Source organism: Xiphophorus couchianus, chromosome 9 (genome assembly GCF_001444195.1).
Source record: "Xiphophorus couchianus chromosome 9, X_couchianus-1.0, whole genome shotgun sequence".
Taxonomy (NCBI): domain Eukaryota; kingdom Metazoa; phylum Chordata; class Actinopteri; order Cyprinodontiformes; family Poeciliidae; genus Xiphophorus; species Xiphophorus couchianus.
The window spans coordinates 2,083,033-2,103,511 of NC_040236.1; the positions used below are offsets into that span (position 1 = coordinate 2,083,033).

At 41.3% G+C, this 20,479-nt stretch overlaps 2 protein-coding genes and 2 long non-coding RNA genes across 6 annotated transcripts in view; 2 read left to right on the forward strand and 2 right to left on the reverse strand.

Annotated features, from left to right (window-relative positions):
- The first annotated feature begins 1,595 nt into the window (after window positions 1-1,595).
- Window positions 1,596-3,054, forward strand: ch25h (cholesterol 25-hydroxylase). Its single transcript, XM_028027152.1, has 2 exons — window positions 1,596-2,042; window positions 2,141-3,054. The coding sequence occupies exons 1-2, from the start codon at window positions 1,620-1,622 to the stop codon at window positions 2,465-2,467; spliced, it is 750 nt and encodes a 249-aa protein (XP_027882953.1). The 5' UTR covers window positions 1,596-1,619; the 3' UTR covers window positions 2,468-3,054.
- A 2,649-nt stretch (window positions 3,055-5,703) lies between these two features.
- Window positions 5,704-20,479, reverse strand: part of stambpl1 (STAM binding protein-like 1) — a 37,578-nt gene continuing 22,802 nt past the window's right edge. For all 3 annotated transcript variants that reach the window (XM_028027129.1, XM_028027127.1, XM_028027128.1), the window contains exons 8-12: window positions 20,195-20,319; window positions 19,966-20,103; window positions 11,678-11,790; window positions 11,498-11,597; window positions 5,704-10,512 (exon numbers count right to left, since the gene is read on the reverse strand). In XM_028027129.1, coding sequence (XP_027882930.1) covers window positions 10,456-10,512; window positions 11,498-11,597; window positions 11,678-11,790; window positions 19,966-20,103; window positions 20,195-20,319 — 533 coding nt within the window. In that variant the 3' untranslated portion in view covers window positions 5,704-10,455. The remainder of the gene's footprint in view (window positions 10,513-11,497; window positions 11,598-11,677; window positions 11,791-19,965; window positions 20,104-20,194; window positions 20,320-20,479) is intronic.
- LOC114150609 (uncharacterized) lies at window positions 11,790-16,169 on the forward strand. Its single transcript, XR_003596785.1, has 3 exons — window positions 11,790-14,235; window positions 14,915-14,917; window positions 16,062-16,169. It is a non-coding gene; the product is annotated as an uncharacterized LOC114150609 (long non-coding RNA).
- LOC114150616 (uncharacterized) lies at window positions 15,034-16,055 on the reverse strand. Its single transcript, XR_003596792.1, has 2 exons — window positions 15,481-16,055; window positions 15,034-15,360 (listed from the first exon to the last, which is right to left on the reverse strand). It is a non-coding gene; the product is annotated as an uncharacterized LOC114150616 (long non-coding RNA).

The following is a 20,479-nucleotide window of genomic DNA, read 5'->3' on the forward strand; positions in this document are numbered from 1 at the left end:
CAATAAATGTAGGTCACTTATTGTGTCTAGCAGATGTGTCCAGCAGATGTCACTGTGCTGCTGTGTTTGAAGCCCTGAAGCTTTGACTAGACCAGAGGTGGGCAATCCTGGTCCTCGAGTGCTGGTGTCCTGCAACACTTAGATGTCTCCCTGATCAAACACACGTGAATCCAACAGCTGAATCACCTCCTAAGTACAGTCAAGTTCTCCAGAGTCCTGCTAATGACCTCATTATTTGACTCAGGTGTGTGGAAGTAGAGACACATCTAAAAGTTGCAGGAGACCGGCCCTGGGGCCTGGAGTTGCCCACCCCTGGACTAGACTGTCAGCTGACTGTCAGCTGGTGGACTGGTCTGAACCAGTCCACCAGTCAGGATATTCTTCATTTGAATATCCTTCTTTGGGATATTCAAATGAAGAGTTTGATGATTTCAGAGTTTTATTAGTGGCAGCTCCAATTATTTAACTTATTGTTTGAACTGTAAGAAGTAATGTGGTTTGTTATGTTTAGTCATATTTTATGTATTCTCATTCTGAAATATTTCTGCCTAACAGAACTTTTGTTCACCTTTCAGTACCAAAATAAACTTCACCTGTTTTTCACAACAGGGTAATATGATAAAAATACTATCTAGCATCATAATCTAAAATCCCAGCACTCAGGAAACACTGGGGAAACTTCAAAAAGATAAGAACAGATGACAGAGCACAAAAAAGTAGAAACTGATGCAAACCACAAGCAGATCAGGACATCAACAGGTCTCAGAACTTAAGAATGGCTTCATTGTGTTCTGTGACAACACACACGAGTATATCTATTCGTGCAGACATTTGCCTTTGATCTGTTCATTGTTCCCTGACAGCATCTGCAAATAGCTGCTCCTTAAGACTGCAACATGTTAGACAGGCTTCAAACTCTCCACAGACACTTTGCTCTGGATCATTACTCAGAGAATTTTCTAACAACAAAGCAGAAGGCTGGAACTATAATCACTCTGTTTTCATTCTAAATGTTATGAAATGAAGCTTAAAATGAACAAATAAATGGAATGAATCTGTTTGTGTTATAAAATCTGGTAAATTCTTGCTTCCAAAATAAAGTCCCAGTTTAAACTTAGAAACAAACATTAATATTAAACAGAGTTCTGATAGTTGTTTGCAGAAACCTTCAGTTATCTAGTCATCCAATATATGGATATGGAGTCGTTTTCCACAGAAGAACTTTATCCATCATTGTTAATCCTGACTCAGTGACATATTTAACTAGTCAGACTTTTAACACAGATTCCCTAACACAACAGCAGGCTGCTCAGTAAATAGATAATTCTACAGAAATTGTAGGTCTGATGGGAAGAACAATCCCAAGAACAAAACTCAGATAAGCCTAGACAGGAATGCTGGAGCCTGCAGCTAGTTTCCTCTGCCACGTGGAGGATTTTCCCCAAGCAGGAAGGAAAAGGAAGAGTCTAAATAAGGGCATGGGACAGAATCAGGGGCTGGGAATGCTCTGCGTCAGAAGTGGGATAGACTGTTGACTTGTCTATAAAAGCTGCTGACAGAGCTGCTGGAAGAGCTAAGACACTGAACCACTCTGAACAGACTGAACCAGATCCAGAATTATGCTGTTACAGCCAGTCTGGAGCTTCCTGCTAGGACACTCGTCCCTCCTGCGCTCCCCCTTCTTTCCGGTCTTCTTCTCCCTGACTGTGTACCTGATGTTCTGCCTGCCATTCCTGCTGCTGGACCTGCTCTCCTCCAGGTGGAGCTTGGTGCGCAGGTACAAGTTACAACCTCAGAGCTCCATCAACTGTACCATGGTCCAAAGCTGCCTGGCTCTGACCCTCTATAACCACCTGATCTTCATCTTCCCACTCACTGTGCTCAACTGGTACCTGCGACCAGTGCTGCTGCCCCAGGAGGCTCCACCCCTACCTCAAATGGCAGCTCAGGTCCTGGTCTGCCTGCTCCTTTTTGACTTTCAAAGCTTCATATGGCACCTGATCCACCACAAGGTGCCCTGGTTATATCGCACCTTTCACAAGGTTGGTTCAGAGTTTAAGGTTTTATCATATTCTGTAGCTTTTATTGATCTTTCAGAAAGTTTTTCTCCCTGTGCTCACCTTTCTTCCTTCTTCTGCAGCTGCACCACACCTACACCTCCACCTCGGCACTGACTGCAGAGTACTCCGAGGCCTGGGAGACACTGAGTTTGGGCCTGTTTGCTGCTGCCAACTCTTTGTTGCTGGGCTGCCATCCCCTCACAGAGATGCTCTTCTTCATTGTGAACATTTGGCTGTCGGTGGAGGACCACTGTGGTTATGATTTGCCCTGGGCCACACACCGTCTGATCCCTTTCGGCCTGTATGGCGGTGCACGCCACCATGACCTCCACCACCTCAAGTCGAAATGCAACTATGCACCTTACTTCACACATTGGGACCGTTTGGCCGGGACGCTGTGCACATAGGACTGAGCTATGGGGACGAAGTGTTACTGAATGCACCTCAGCTTAGACTGCCTCAAGATGTCCAGATGCAGACATTCATGGAGTGATAAAGACTGTAGACTGATGGGCCAGTACAGAAGTTCTCTTTTTTTTTTACCTGCAATACTTATATTTATTGATGTATTTATTACCAGTCAAAGCTTTGAGCCGGACTTAAAGCTTCTAGTAGTGTGTGGAAATTCTGTCAGTCTTCATGTGGAGCTGCTTCAGGACCCACAACCAGACTGAAGTTGTGATCTAGGTTCTGTTCCTTTAAAGACCTTTGTTTTAGTTTAAAGTTGATCTTAAAACAGTCAGAAAATGTATATGTTGAATAGTTTGACCTGCACAGTTTGTATAGTTTTATACACACCTCTTAGGGGAAGTGAAAGGAGATGACAAAACATGAGAAATTAAGCGGAGGAGGATGAGGAATGATGAGGAATATTATGTAAGAAATAATTGGAAGGAAATAGTGTTTGAAGGAAATTGTGAAATCTACTGTGAAAAATGCAAAAGAAATAATGCACTGAGAAAAGAAATCAAATAAAAGTTCCTGTTGTAAACTGTTTTTTTCTGTTTGTTCTTAAAGCTACCACTTCCTTTACCTTAACATATTATTTGACCAGCTAGTTTTCCAGAAGGTGAAAACATTCTGAAAGATTTATTCCAATTCTGCTCACAGCTCTTTGACAGCTACTGATCATATTACTGACCAATTGTCGCTGAGTAGGTGCTATTGATCACTTAATTCGGATCAGATGTTGTTGATCACATTGTTAGTAATATGTTAATGATTTCATGTTACATTCCGGATCCAAATGTTCAGACCTGAGTAAACTGTGCAGATGATTCACTGAGTTCTGAACATCCTCCCTACCCCCACCCCTATTCTACCCTTATCTCTTTAGAGATTGGGTCAAAATTGGGATACGGGACTATTCTATAGTTGTTCCTTTGGAACATATGATCCATTAAAGTGGATCTGTAACTTTTATCAGGAATCATAAGTTAAAAAAAAGTTACAGGGTCTGTAACTTTTCCTGGAGGAAATCCATCTTTTCAAATATTATGTGTCTGATATTACACTGTCAGGACATAGCGACAGTTTTAGCAAATATGTAAAAAACATACCGTATTTTCTGCACTATAAGGCGCACCTAAAAACCTTCAATTTTCTCAAAAGCCGAGAGTGCGCCTTATAATCTGGTGCGCCTTATATATGGACCAACATTGAGCCATAACAGGTCTCGCAACTACGGTAAGCAGCCGCCGACTTCATTTTCCCCCGTAGAAGAAGAAGCGCGCGGTGCACGCTGGGTTTTGTGTAAAGACCCCAAAATGGCTCCTATTAAGAGACACGCTTATGACGCAGAGTTTAAGCTCAAGGCGATCAGTCACGCAGTAGAACACGGGAATAGAGCAGCAGCCAGAGAATTTAACATGAACGACTCAATGGTTATAGCGGAAGTGGATATATATTGTGATTGCACTAACGTTTGATTTACCGTAACAGTATCAGACTGTTTTTTATGTGTTTATTGAATCGAGGAAAAGTTCCCCTCCACTATATGTTATACCTTGCTGTTGTTAAAAGATAAACTGTGTCACAAAAATACCACGTCACTTACTTTACCTCGGGGAAAATAATAAAACAGCTGTTTATTTATTTTGGGAATAAACTGGGTTTTCAGAACGCTGGTTTGTAATCTATTAATAAAGTTTGACTGACCTATCTGACTATTTTGTTGACATTCCCTTTAGCGCAGTTCCATCTAATGGACACAACCCCATCCTCTACTGTAGCGGCTATTCTATGCGTCTTATAATGCGGTGCGCCTTATATATGAAAAAAGTTTTAAAATAGGCCATTCATTGAAGGTGCGCCTTATAGTGCGGTGCTCCTTATAGTGCGGAAAATACAGAATATGTTTTGTCTTTATAAAAGTTGCATACCCCAGCTTTAAAATACTGAAGCATAGATATACACTAAATCAGAATAAAGAAGTAAAAGTCTCTGATCTCTGGGGGAGAAACATGCTTTGTTTTTGTAGCAAAAATCAAACTTCACCTTTAAATTGGAGACTTCTTTTTCACATGAACTTTAAAAGAAAGCTCCCCATCAATAATTAATTCCAGATACTGTAACTGGTGTCTTGCTTGGGCAGTTCTGATAAATGGGATGTTCTCTGAGGAAACATTTGAAAAATGAATATTTTGTTTGCTTAGTTTAAGCATTTGATACTATTTAAAATAAGGCTAACACAGCAAAATGGGGAAAAAGTGAAGTGCTATTAATACTTTCCATTTATGTTCATCTTGATAGTCAAAGTGTAACTAACCCCTGAATCCACTTTTGTGCTGATAAACTGACTGGCCCTCTAGTTCTGCTAATAATGTGGACTGGCTGCTATTAACAATCAGATAATTACATCATTCGCACACCTGCTACGCACTTATAGCATTTCTACCAGTGCTACATGCATAATGTATGCATTATGCATTACATGCATTATGTATGCATGTAATGCATAGGATACAATTATAGGCGCCAATTTTTGTAACTTTCTGGGATTGGAGATCGGCCGATACTTAGATGAGAAGCCAGTCATATCCAGCAATCTTATCTACATCACCAAAGATTTATAAACTAGCCACGGTCCTCTGTTGCTCTCCAGTGAGAGGTTTGACTGGTAGACCAGACCACCACTTCATGTCTGCATGTTTGCAGTTAACTAGTGACCCCACTGTTGCCAACTCAGTAACCTTTTTCCTATATTTACCAACATTTCAGACATAAAAAATTGTTATCAGCCAAAATCAAACTCAACAGGTCAGGTTTTTTAAAACTGAAAACTGCAGTTGGTGCACTCCAACTTAAGATACATACATATTCATGACATTCTTTGATTAAATTAATTTCTCTTAGGTGTAATTAAAATAGCTAAAATTTTAATTTAAACCAGGAGTCTTTCTCACTAGAGAATGTGGACCAGGCTGAGAATATGAACTGATGCTGAAACTAAGCAATACATTTTTAATTTGAGAAGTTCCACATAACTTAGAAGATGATGTAAAAATAATATTTGTTTTAGCCACATAAATGACCAAACAGCAGCAAAACAACATATCACCAACTACAGGTTAGAGTAGCTCATCGATACATTAATGCAGTAGCCATGTAGCCTGATGGAACAACATTTTGCTAGACAATGTCAAACATTGACAAGTTATAATTGTTGTTATCAAACATGCCATTATGAAGCCAAAAAACCCTCAGACACATACAGGGCCAACCAGGAGAATCAACTAATTTAAAGTTAAGACTTTCACACAAATACAAACATTGTAGCATAAATGTTTGGTTGTTGAACTGGACAATTCAAGATCGCTATCAAGCTAACCAAAGAGAAAGTTTTCAACATTTGTGCAGCTGATTTCAGTGCTCAAAAATGAAAGGTGCTATGGAAGAATGAGAAATACTTCCTCGATCCAGAATTCAAAACATGGTATGTAAACTGTTGCTATGTAAACTGTGTTCATGATTTGTTGGCTTACAATCACTTCCTTTTGGAATTTTCCAACAAGTCTTCATCTTCTAAATTTCGGGACTTTCTTTTCCCAGTTTAGCCCAGACCGTGAAGTGTTTCCTGCTGGGAATTTACACAAAGCAGGAGGAACAGAGTGGTGCAGGATGGGGTCTGTCTCTGCTTGATATGATGTGGTCATTATAATAATAAACTGTAGGAAGTCCGATGTTTGGTTTCAGAATGAGAGTCTGATCCAGTCCAGTTGGGATTTCAAGTCTGGAACAGATTAAACTGATAAGGCTCTACATAAAATAATCTGTCCCAAAATCATTAGAAGATGAGGACTTGTTGGCTAAATGTAGCCTATATGTTTGAATCTTTCCACAGAGACATTAAGGGTGCATTCGCACCAGGCCTTTTTAGTCCCCTTTGGAACTTTACCTTGATTACCCGAGTACCTTGATTAGTCTGATTCATTTGGGGAAGAGTGAATGCACAATCAAACCCTGATGTGGACCTAAAGAGCAAATTCTGGTCTGCCTAAAAACGGTCTCAGTTTGAAAATGAACTCTGGCACAGTTCAAAAGTACATGAGGATGCTAACCGCTCTAAAAGTAGAATACGTTCTGGGTAAATACAACCAAAACAAAACAACATGTGGGTCTAACACTAGAGGAGAAATAAATACCTTTTTCTTTGACATTACTGTCTAAATAGAACAGATGAGAACTATTTGATGAATTTGAAACAGAGTATCAGAATTATCAGAAGTCAAAGGGAAAGAAGTATTTATATGTATTAGTGAGGACCTACAAAGAAAGCTGGTAAAAACCAGGGAAAAAATCAACTCAAAACAAGGATGCACTTTAAGTTAATTTCACAAAAATCTTAAGATTAATAAAACAAAAAATTATAGATTGTAGATTACTGCACTCTAAAAAGTGTATTTAGGCTGTAGTTAATTATTTACATTAATCTCACTTAATTTTTTTTTTGGTTTAGTGATGACTTACATTTTTTATATTCAATTAATTTAAAAGTTACAAATCTCTAACTTAAAGGAACTTTTTACTTTGACTTTACTTGAAATAATTGAGTTCAATGCCAGTCTGATGCAATCCTGCATCAGACTCATGACGTAAGCTTCGCCAGAAGCTCACTGAAAAAAGAAAATAGTTGAACCAACTTTATTGAATTGTTTCAATTAGTAACAATTCAACTTATCCAAATCAATATTATGTCTCTCCAACTCAATTTACTAAGTTAAACCTACTCAATTTATTATGTTCATCCAACTCAGTATATTGTGATCATCCAACTCAATTCATTAAGTTTTCTTTTAACCAAATTCAATGTGTTTAACATGACAAATTTAAGTCACTGTTTCTCAAATCATTTATTTTTTTCTAATTAATAGTTCACATCTCTTTGATTTAATTCTACACAAAGTCATAACAAACGTTTAAGTTGTTCCAAACTAAAAAACTAAAATATCCAAAATTACATCACTCACATTGTACTTAAAATACAGTTAGAATTTAAATGTATGTTTTAACATGTTATTTTAGTTTTTCAAAGATCCTGTGCCCACTGCCATTCCTTCTGAGCAGCACGAGATTCGGATTAAATAAGTGAATTACGATGGCAATAACGTTTTAACAACGAAAGTTGTTAATTTTGGTCAATTTTGTATTATTGTATGTAATAGTTCCTCATTTATATGAAATGAGCCAAAGCAACCCACAGCAAGACATGATTTTACAAATGGTATAAAAGATAGATAACACTTTTCCTACCTTCAATTTAAAACAGTTATTAACTGACCGTATTTTAGGCCGAATTATTATTGTTTATTTGCTCATATGTGCTAGCCATAATTAGCCGCGCTGTTCGGCACTCAAATCTTAAAATGTTTTTACATAACCATTTTGTCTGTGAGTAAAACTGTAATTTATTTTTTATGTTCATGTAAGGCAGTGTCATAAAGGTAAAAAAAAAAAAAAAAGAGGGAGCTGTTGCTTTCGTAGTTCCTGGAAGTACAGCAATTCTGACATGTTTGTGCTGCCGGGGGCACCAAGTCATATCCGTGAAGTCTCCCGTTTTTCTGGGAAGGTACCGTTTTTTACCCCTTATTAGTATTGTGCCCCCCCCCCCCCTCACGTTATTTACGTCAATCCCCGCTCTCACTTAGGTTTCTCTCCCTCCCCACTCTTCCGGTGGCGTTTACCCTCTCTTACGTTAGTCGGTTAGGTAAATAAGCATCTAAGTTGACAAAGAGCATGAGACTCCATTGATGATAGTCACCAAAACGGAACTCTTTGTAAGTAAATATCTAAGATTGGTTGGCTAAAATTTTTTAGATTTCTTTTCAATTTTTCCCTTATAAAAAAAGGTTGTTGTTCGCCATCTGCTGGTGAGATTACAGTATTCTCTTTGTCAATGCACATCATTGAAAAAAATGTACACAAAAAGTTTGTAATATGAATATGAGACAAAGGTCAGTTCTGGTAAATGTCATTTAGCAGGTTTAAAGAAATGTCAAGAGATATACATTCAGTATGCAGTTTCCGTATAAGGCTCTAATCCATACAGAAAAAGACATTTATTCTACAACAAAAATGCTGCAGATTTTCATTTATTTCTTTAAACTCAATTCCATATAAACATTTACTAGATAGATTTTCAAATTTCCAAATTTTTAATGTTATTAACTGATTTTAGTATAAAATGTTTCATCTGTATTTTCATCAGAAAAATAAGATTAGTTTCTCTCACTGGTTATAATAAACAAAATGCAAATTTCTGAAACAAAAAATGTAGAAAAAAAACTAAAAAGGGGGCATATCAATCAAAGTGCTCTTTTTATTGCCCTTAAATACTTTAGTTGTATATGTTTATCATGTCTGGCCATATGCACCTGTCAATCCTTCCATCCATTTTCTTACACCTTTATCCCTAGTGGGGTCAGGAGGGCACGGGTGCCTATCTCCAGCGAATGTTTCGGGCGAGAGGCGGGGTCACCCTGGACAGGTCGCCAGTCCATCGCAGTATGCACCAGTCAAGGATGTGAATTATAATCTGTCCAAATGATGGATGGGCTTCGAATTTTCAGGGGGTTTTTTCTTTTTAAAAAAGTTCAAATACAGAAAATCCTCAGTTAATCCCTGACATATACACACCTTTTGGATCTTAAGATAAAAAGGATTAATAGTGGCAATGGTTGTAGGCATTTGTCTTGCAATTGATAGGTTGCCAGTTTGATTCCTGCTCCATCCTCTTCTGTCATTGTGTCTTTAGTTAAGATACTTAACTCACCTTGCCTGGTGGCGCTGGTGCATGGCAGCCTCTCCTCTGTCAGTGTGCTCCAGGGCAGCTGGGGCCACAATCCTCTAGCTTGCCACCATCAGTGTGTGAATGGGTAAATGACTGAATGGTCTGAACATACAGACCATTTATCATAAAGTCCATCATAAATAAAATCTATTATTATTACTTGTGTGTAGGTTGGGTAATTATATGTAGAAATAATTAAAACTTTCTGTTTCTTTGGCAGTAAATAGTTTTACATTATTTCAGATTTTGCTGTTGACATACTGTAGGTGACCTGTGGACTAAGAGTTACCATGGTGTGAGCGGTCCAGTCAGCCCAGAGTGACCAGCAGACTTGAGGTTTCTATGGTAACTAACTGATTAAAATATTAGGGCCTCATTTTGACTTTGCCACATCAAGAATGAACTATATTTATTCTTTCAGAACACTAACTGGATCAACTGAGTCGTTCATAAAGCTACAGTCGCTTTATGACTGTAGCTTACAGCATTGTTAAAGTCCTGAGTACTGTTTTCAGGCAGAGCTCTATGGGTTCTATGCAACTGCAGCTAGCCTGTTAATTTGAGGTAAAACCATGAACACAAAAGGGAAACCTGTAGACTGACTATTTATGATCTTCAGTTATGAATTTGATGTTCTCATGTCTCACATAGATGCAAAGTCTGAACAGATCAGCTGCAGGTTTCTGAGCTTTTCAGAGGATCAAAAATTGAAGAGTAAAAAACAAAACATAGTATTTTCAAAAGGTTTTGGTGTTTTTCTAACACCACTGAAGAGGAAAATCCCAACTATTGTGTTTAAAACACGAGTGAAAAAAAATAACATTTCACAGCAGATTCAGGAAATATATGTTCATATAAAGTCCATAGGGTTGCAGCATAATTTGTACTGTATATTTCAATATGAAGGCACTCAATCTTCTGATGACTTCTGATGTTTTTTAGGTACAGAAAACCCAGTCTACTGCATCACATACAAGAAGCAGAAAAACAGAGATGTGCCACTGTGAGAGCAGCCGATAGGTTCACACAAACAAAGGCAATGAGTTTACAGCTTCCTCTTTAGCACAAAAGCATGGCAGTAAACAGAAGGGCAGTGCTTTCCTTCTGTCATCTGAGGTCCAACAGGTTGAGTTTGTAGTCCTTGACCACCACGTGCTTACAGACCTGAGAAGACCAGAGGAGCCAGAGTTATGAAAAGCAGCAGGTTAGTCAAACTCCATTAAATCTACTTAGATTAAAACTGATTTGAAAATTTGCACGAATATAAATTCATCCATCCATTTTCTTCCACTTATCTGGGATTGGCTTACAAAAGTCACAGCCTAACTAGGGAGGCTCTCTCCCCCACCACTTGGGCCAGCTCCTGTGATAAATCCAATGTGTTCCCAGGCCAGCCGAGAATACGTTTGCCATTTGACTCTGCTCTCTCTTCACTGCAACAGGCTAAGAAACTTAAATTCCTCCTCTTGGAGTAGGACCTCTTTCCTAACCTGGAGAAGGTTAGGGGTTCCCTCCACACAATGGAGGGAACCCCATCAGATGTGGAAAGAAACACAGCTCGATTTTACTTTTTGTTTTTTTCCTTCCCTTCTTCTCAGATTGAATTTTAGAGCGGGGTTTTAGGATCTGCGCTACTGTGGGACGCCTTTGCGGGTTCCGCGATATAAACGAAAAACACAATACTCTCATCATTTTTCCAGCTCAAAATGATGAACTCTGATTCAGAGACCGATCCTCGTCATTGTTGATATCTATGTTCAAAGATAGATATACTTGAGTAACGTTTTGTAAAAAAAAAAACCAACTATGAATAGTTTTACTGCACTGTACTGTTTTTTACTTGAGTAATATTACTATTGCTACTCTTTCTTGAGTGTGTTGATTTTGCATTTAAAGAAATAAATCTATCAACTATGAACTGACAAACTGAAGTCCCCAAGTACAATCCTCAAGAGCTACTATCCTGGCCTCTGGTGAGACAGGTGAGAAGTGTGCTGCGACAGCAATGCAACTAAAAGTTGCAGGCTAGTAGTAGCTGTGAAGGACTGCAATTGGGAACCTGTGAAACAAAGGCTCCTCCTACTGAGACAGCATGAAAATATTTAGCATATATAACAAGATAAAGATGGGAACAAGAAGATTCTCTCACCATGAACAGAGGAGGCTCCTTGGAGTGGGGATGGAAACCTTTTTGTCTGCATCGAGAAACTTCCAACATGCCCGCACCAGTGAGTCTGAACACACCCATACTGAGATACACAACTAGTGTCAGTGAGGAGGCTAAAAAGTCTCATAGAAACTGAAGTCCAAAGAGTTAGCATACACATACTCATTGTGTTTTGGAGCACAAACAATGGCCAGCGCCTCCGGAAGCATCAGCTGGTAGGAACAGTGAGTGTGGAGGTCCACACTGGACAGGAATGCAGTCTGGGAGGGATGGGTCTGAGTGCACAGGTCAGCTATTAGTCACAGGGACTACAACACAAGTCAGGGGACAGAGAAACAACAGAACCACAGCATCTCCAAAGGTTACACAATGAAACCAACAGCTAAGAGAGGCTGAAATGTCCTCTGCTTTGACTGAACAATTTTAGTCCCTACTGACACAAAGCCTCTGTCCCTGGATATGGATATGAATTGGTAGCATATATCTTTGAGATATTATATTGCATCATATTGATATTGGCATGCTTTTGGAATTATTTTGAATCTAACCTGAATTAAACTGACACTATGCTGAAGGGGAGGAAACACAGTTTTTACTACAAACACTGATTTCAGGGTGGTGTCATTAAATTCATACTTGAGTGCCTGCCAGAGCACCTCTTAAAGTGTATGATTTCTTAGAAGAAATAATACGACAAAAGAAAGAATAAATACATCTCTATTAATTAACTTAAATTACAAATTTCACCAGTTGTTTCCAAACCAAGTAAAGTAGGGCAACAATCACACTACAACCTTATTCTCTTCATGTCACGTTACCATCAATAAACTAGGGATGTCCCGATTCGATTATGTGATCGGAAAGTGGACCGTTACATAGTTTCAGACTTACTCAGAATCGGGTGTTATGTCCTGATCAGTGATCAGGTCTACATATATATTTATTCTAAACCCAAATAGCAAAAATAACAGTATCTACCATTATGTGGTGGTACAGAGTTAGTCTTGAAACAACACATTCCCACTGTCTGCCTTTGGTGACAGCCATCACTTTGCAGGAGTGACGACTGGTGCCTCGACACCAGCGTGAAATGGGAGCAGCTGTTGTCAATATATTTCATGACTTTTCCAGACGCTTCTAACAGCTTTTTTTTTTTTTAAAGCAACTAGCAACAAAGCAACTTCTCTGGTATACTAGAGAATTTACAGACAAAATGGGAAACCACCAATAGTACTACAGTTACAGCGAGCAGTGAGAGATGCTATGAGCCCCTCCCATCTCTGAAGCTCTTGCAAGCGGTCAATCAAATCAGGGTTGTTGTGCATCAGATTGCAGTAGAAAATAAAGCACTGACTTCAAAGACATTGGTCTTTAAGAGCAAGAATACTGTTATATAAAGATGAAGGTATATCCACATTAACTTATGCTGAACTTGCATTAATTGTAAATACCTCTATCTGTAAAACTATTGATAAAATGCTCTACAAATTTACTTGAAAGAATAAAACACATTGCATCAAAGATTCTGTGCTTGTAAACCATATGGGAAAAAAGCCCCTAAAACTAGCCAATTGTCACAAACAGATGTTCCTTGGTCTTTAATTTATAAACATTCTTTCTCCCCGCTCACGTTTCTCATCTGGAATAATCTTAATATTCTTTACAAAAATCAATCACAGCCAATAATAAATACAGAGATGATGCATTTTGGAATTCAAGAGGCTGGGCCAGATCAGGTTCTGTGATGAAGGTTCTTCACGAGCAGGTACTGCTGTATTTGGACCCTGAGATGGGTCCAAAATTCTACTGTGCAAAACATGAATGAGCCCAAGACAAGATGTGAAAAAAGTCAAAATAATGTTTGTTTGGCAATGATCATGGCATGATTATGAGGCAACATTCTACCAACAAGAGGGACCAATGAGCAATGAATGACTGCTTAGCCGCTCCTTAAAACTCCCAAAGATGCGTCAGTGTGTCAGAACCCTCCAGTGAAGATCTTTTCTGTGAGGAGAGCACTTACGCAACACACAAACCTGAATTCTAACTGTATCAGTAATGCTGCTCCATCCTGTTTGACCATTTGGTCAAACCCACCATGAGGGCTCGGTGGACGCAAACCCAGAAAGGATCTATGGACTTATTGTAAGTAGGTTATAACCCTTTTGAGAGAAGAACTGGATTGTCAAGGGAGGCCATGGTACATGTAGATTTAAACTTGGCAGACAAAACACCATTAATCTTAAACACCACCTGATATTTTTTCCAAAGGTAAGCTACTCTTACTGGAAACACTGATTTTGGGTGATGACACTAAATTCCTACTGAAGTGTCTGCCAGAGAACCTCTTAGAGCGCTCCAGAGAAACGGTAGGGAAAGTAATTGTGAAGCTGATCTTGGATTGCTGCAGTACTTTATTGTATTCACACAAGTTTATGGTTTCTTTGAAGAAATAACAGATACGACAAAACTACGAATAAATATGTAAATAAACTATAATTATGAATAAACCTAAAGTTCAACTTTCACCAGTTGTTTCCAAACAAAATAAACAAGCTTGACAATCACATTACCATCTTATTCTCTTCATATCAAGTTACCATCAATATAAACGATATACTTCCAGTAATTGACTCTTAATTAGAAAATCCAAAGGGACACTTTAGCAGCAAATATTGGAAATCCAAACTAAATTACACTTGTTGCTTTACTGTACAGCTGTTAAACTGTTGATAATGCTCCCAAACCAATTAAACAAAGAAGCATAAAATCACCAGAATATACATTTAACTCAACAGAGGAAGCAGGTTAGCCAGGTGGCTAATCAACGGTTGTTCATCCGGAGCAGACGCCATCAGTAAAGTATATAAACTTCTAAATATATTCACAAACTGACACATGCAATAGACAGTCATAATACTACGCAACCAGTGGCGCAAAAAGTGAGTATGCACCGTATGCAACGCATAGGGGTGGTAGGGTGACCAGACGTCCTCTTTTTCCCGGACATGTCCTACTTTTCAGACCTAAAAAGATGTCCGGGGGGAATTTAAAAATCGTCCGGGATTTTGGTCAACTGCCTCAAAAGACATTATATAGCTTACAGTGCATTGTGATTACATTGCCACTCCGTTCCACTACTCCATTCCAGGTTTCTTTGTATGGCAAATTAGTCACGCCCTTCTCCCCAAATCCAATCACGTTGCAATATGTGTGCGAGTGTGTGTGGGAAAAGTAAAGATAGCTGAGTTGACTTGTACACCGGCCGCTAGACTAGTTAAACCTTAAGTGTGACAGGCGATAGCACATGTGTGTCCGCCGATTCTACGGCAAAAATGCCTAAATGAAAGTGTACGTTTACGGAGGAATTAAAGAAAAGATTCCCGTGCTTTCGTCAAGGTCGTGATCCCTATGAGGCGGAGTGTTTGACGTGTAAGGCAGGCACTTATGTGTCTGTGGCAAATAATGTCATGGTTTGATTTAGTTTGCGGACCCACATGCAGAAACCACACGCTGGATGGAAAAGGTAAGTGATTTATTTACAACAGGACAAATTATATTCAGTTCTCTGGACTTCGGCAGGAGGGCGAGGGTCGCCCGACCAGGTGGCCTGAAACAAGAGCTGAATTATAATGGGCTCGGAGTGAGAGAGTGTAGAGGAGGAATCAGGAACTTTCTTACATTTTGGCGTGGATCTTCCAGAGCGTGGGGGTGAGGTGCCAGGGTCCGGCGCGAGGGAGTGCTACGGTGCCGAGGGAGAGTGCAAGGCGGGATCGCGGGTGGTAGGAGCGAGAGGGGGGTCGGTGGAAACGGCGGAGCAGGCAGGCAGGTATTCTCGGCAAGTTCTTGAAATGTGAAGACAAAAACTTCCTTAAACAAACGAACAGGACACAGAGAGCTAGTAGCTACGAGTTGCACAACAAAGTTCTAGAAACAAGATCAACAGGTGAGGCCAGAGTGATTACTGGTATGCGTTAACCATCTAGCGAAGACTGAAGGATTCTGCCGCTCCTATATTCCAGCACGCTGATGAGGCAGATCAGCTTCACCTGCGCTGGCTCCACAGACCCCTCACGAAGATCCTCGCTGAAAGAAGATGTAACACTCGCACTCACACTCTCATGCACACGCTCTCACACCGAAACTCTGACACTACCCCCCCTTCAAAGACCGCCACCCGGTGGTCGGGAAGATGATGAACCACGAGATGCCTCGAAGTCCCTAATAAGTTCGGGATCCAAAATAATGGAACGGGGAACCCATGACCGCTCCTCAGGACCATAACCCCGCCAGTCCACCAGATACTGAACTCCTCGCCCACGCCGGCGAACATCCAGGATAGCCGAAACGTCGTATGCCGGATGACCATCTATATCCTGGGCAGGCGGCGGAGGCTCGGAAGGAGGGCAAAGAGAACTAGAACGGACTGGCTTGATGAGGGAAACATGGAAAACAGGGTGGATCTTTAACCCCACAGGAAGCCGGAGACGAACTGCAGAGGGGCTGCGGACAGAAGTGATCTCAAAAGGACCAATGAAGCGGGGAGACAATTTGCGGTTAGAAGACTTAAGGTTGATATCTCGAGTGGAGAGCCAAACCTTCTGCCCCGGTGAGTACGATGGCGCTGGCCGTCTCTTTCAGTCCGCCCATCTCCGATTACCCTCTGCCGTCCGGTTGAGGGCGGCTATGGTCTGCGTCCAGATGTGCCTGCAGCGGCGGAGGTGATGCTGGACCAAGGTGACTGATGCCTGCTGGTCGTCCGATGGAAACAGGGGAGGCTGGTAACCGAGAGATGATTCAAATGGAGACAGACCTGTGGCAACAGAGGTGTGAGAGTTGTGGGCATACTCCACCCATGGCAGGTGTGTACTCCAGGAGGAGGGGTGCGAGGAACAGAGACATCGGAGGGTCGCCTCCAACTCCTGGTTCAGTCGCTCAGTTTGGCCGTTGGTCTGGGGGTGGAACCCCGAGCTGAGAGTCACCTTAGCTCCTAGAGCGCCTCCGAACTCTTTCCATACTTTGGACACAAACTAAGGACCTCTGTCCGATAGGATCTCTGAGGGTATGCCGTGCAGACGAAAAACATGTTTAGCGAGGAGATGGGCTGTCTGCATAGCAGTGGGCAGTTAGCGTAGTGGAACCAAATGACAGGCCTTAGAGAAACGGTCTATGATAGACGATATAGTAGTGAAGCCCTTTGAAGGCGGTAACCCAGTAACAAAGTCCAGTGCAATGTGAGACCATGGGCGTTTGGGAACAGGGAGAGGTTGTAGTAGGCCACTGGGGTGCTGATTACTAGTTTTATTGCGAGCACAATTCGGACAGGCTAGCACATAGTCCTTGACATCCTTGTACAAGGATGGCCACCAAAAGTGTCGCCTGATCAAGGAAATAGTCCTACTCACTCCAGGGTGGCATGAGAACTTTGCAGTGTGGGCCCAATGGATGAGGCGAGCCCTGACGGTCGATGGAACGTACAGCCGGTTAGGCGGCCTAGTGGCTGGACCGGGTTCCGACTGTTGCGCCGCCAGTACTTCTTCCCTGATCCCCCAGGAAAGGGCGCCAATAACACAGGTAGGTGGAATGATGGTTGCGGGTGGAGTCTCTTGTTCCGAGGAAAACTGTCTGGATAGTGCGTCAGGCTTAGTGTTCTTGATTCCTGGTCTGTAAGAGATGGTAAAATTAAACCGGGAGAAGAAAAGGGACCAGCGAGACTGTCTGGGGTTAAGTCTCCTGGCCTGTTGGAGGTAGGCCAGGTTCTTATGATCAGTCCATACAACAATCGGGTGCTCGGCCCCCTCCAACCAGTGACGCCATTCCTCAAAAGCCAGTTTGATGGCTAAAAACTCTCTATCACCGACATCGTAGTTGCGTTCGGCAGGAGAAAAACGGCGAGAGAAGAAGGCACATGGATGCAACTTATCATCACTGGATGAAATCTGTGACAGGACAGCCCCTGCCCCAGTGTCAGATGCGTCCACCTCAACTACAAACTGTTTCAACGGATCAGGCTGCATGAGGATGGGCGCTGCAGCAAACTTTCTCTTAAGCTCAAGAAAACTTTGCTCTGCTGCCGGTGGCCAACAAAAACTAGCCTTGGAGGAGGTAAGGCTGGTCAAGGGAAGAACTGTCTGGCTATAGTTCCTAATAAAACGGCGATAGAAATTCGCAAAGCCCAGAAAGCTCCTCACGAAGATCCTCGCAGAAAGAAGATGTAACACTCGCACTCACACTCTCATGCACACGCTCTCACACCGGAACTCTGACAAATAAAGGTGCCAACGACCTGCAAGTGCAAGTGAATTCAGCAAAGCACGCGAAAGCAGCCAGGGGCGAAAACTCTTCGGCTAAAGTCACAGATTTCTTGTGACATTTCCGAAATGTCCTGTTTTTTTTTATTTCCTTCATTGGACCATTAAATTTACAGGCACTAGGGCACTGCGCACGGCGCTGCGTGTCACGTAATCCCTGAGCCGCGTCAGTGCGGGCAGCCCTGTTCTTAATCAAAAGGTAGATAACGTGGCTGTCAGTAGCCAACAACATGCCAAAGCGCAAATGTATGGAGTTTCCCCGCTTTCAGAGCCCCGCCCTGCCCCGCCCCCCGCTCCAAGGTGCTCTGGTCCCCCCATGGTGTTCTGCTTTACCCCCACCACCACCCCCAGGTTGTCCTGGTTTTCCCAAACTAAAATATGGTCACCCTAAGGGGTGGTGCATAGAGGGGGCGCAAAAACGATGTTGGGAATTTTTTTTCTAGTCAGCATTTTATGTACTTAACAGCTGTTTGTGTATGAAATGATCAATAACAGAGGAACAGCACTGATTAGGAAAGGAAAGAAAAGCTTTTCAAAGTGGTTGAAAGACAGTAGGTAAGTAATGTCAGTGTAACAACAAGAGAGTTGTAAATATTCAGGTTAGCTTAAGCTAGCCTAAAATGACAGGTGGTTGTTGTTGTCTCCGCCCCGTCTCAACTATAAGTGTAATAATAATGACCAAAACAAAACACGGGAAATAGTAAGGTCAGCTAAATTGTCGTTGCGGGACCTAAATAGGACCCCTCCTTCACCCCCACGAACTGACGCTTTTGTCACGGTTGCTTAGAGACTGAACTACGCTGCCGCGGTGAGCTGCTATCAACCCGCGTCTTTTTAAAATGTCCACCCGATACTACACCGTCCTTAGAAGCAAAACCTCTGGCAAAAATACAGACGGTAGTGGGAAGACGCACATTCCAGGCTAAACAATTACAGTAAAGTTTGACAGGGGCATTAAAAAATGTGTCGGCGATATTCAGTGGCGCTCAGTGGGTTGTTTGATATCAGACAGAATGGGTCAGGAGAGGAACCGCAGAACCTAAAGAACCAGACATCAGTCTCTTCATCCCTCAGTCATTTCCTGAGACCGAAAAATAATAAAAATGGCAATTTAAAGAAAAAATCATACAAATAGACTAATAAATAAATTAATAAATATTGTGAAGAGAAACCGTTTATTTTTTTTAACATTAGACGCGTTTGTTAGGATTGTGTAGGAAGAATGTTGATATCTTTTATAAATACAGTGTTTTGTGGTCAATATTATTTCACCATTTTATTAATGTGGGTTGCCAGTTTGGATAAGGCTTCCTATCAAGCTATAAGAATAAAGCATGCTAACAAAATGACTAAGACCTGCAGCCCATAGGCGCTTCTAGACACAGGCTAACAGAAGTGGCTCTTTGGCTCAAATATATTAAATGATGAAATATTGCCCTGTTTTTTGTTTCATTCTTTTTTAATTGCCCTGTAGGCAGCAATTTATTCACATATATGTATATTTATTATTATTATGTACTATTATTATTATTGATACTTTAATTAAAGATGAGTTGTACACGTTTATGTCATGGGGGCGGGAGGCGATGACATGTTCGCATACACCTCAGAAAGTATGAAGTTGCGCCCCTGTACGCAACCACATCACAGCTGATGTAACTAAAATGTTCACTTGTCATTTACGCACACATGATGGAATGAGCTCCCCTGTAGCCCAGCATCAGAACCTCAACTCAACAGCTTCTCTGTGACGTCTCTCATATATGCTGCTAATCAATCCCACAAATCAACACCGACATAAACACAGATTATAATAAGATTAATAACTGAAAACTATAAATCACTGATTTTGGAGTCTTTTATACAATTGCAGAAAGAGACAACTATGCCTCTGTTCCTATCTCTGGCCCACTCTCACTCCTCTCATCTTTTGCTGGGCCACATGTGCTGTTGCCAGAGTAATACAAGCTGATGCAAATGAAGGGGAAGCAGAGGGAAAAACTGAGGTCTTTTTAAACGTCAAGGCTGAGTGGGTGTGGGCTGTGAGAGAACACTTAGTGCTCTGTATAAGAACCTATGGTTAATAAGAACAGAACAACTAAATACTTTCGAAAGTGCCATATTAATGTGTCGTCATACATGAATCCACCCCACTGTTAGCAGGTTCTGTTGGTCCTGGAATCCAAACAGCTCCTCCACATTTTCCATGTCACAGAAATCCGGTCCAGCTGATTGTTTTGGGATCACCACATGAGTCAGCACAAATTCGTTATGGGTCTGAGAAACACAGACATTCAGAGAGAACCTTTTTAGGTTTTGTTTTCTTGCTTTGTTGAGGAACATTTTTCCTTGCTACCCAAAAACTCACCAACCGTCCACAGAGGACACCGCAGGTTTCTATTCCTCTGGCCGTGTTGGAGTCAGCCAGCAGGAGGAACCGATACGTCAGATCTCTGGGAATCACCACCCGCCTCAGACCCTCCACCCTCTGATCTGCACAGATTAAATCAACTCACACTTAGAGGTCTGTTTATGATAACATGTTTAAGATTTGCACTGCAATTCCTTTGGAACAAACACCAAATTTTTGAGAACTCCCTCTGAGTCTGACCCAGCTTGGCTTCAGACAGATTTAATTAGCAGTGGGAGCAGA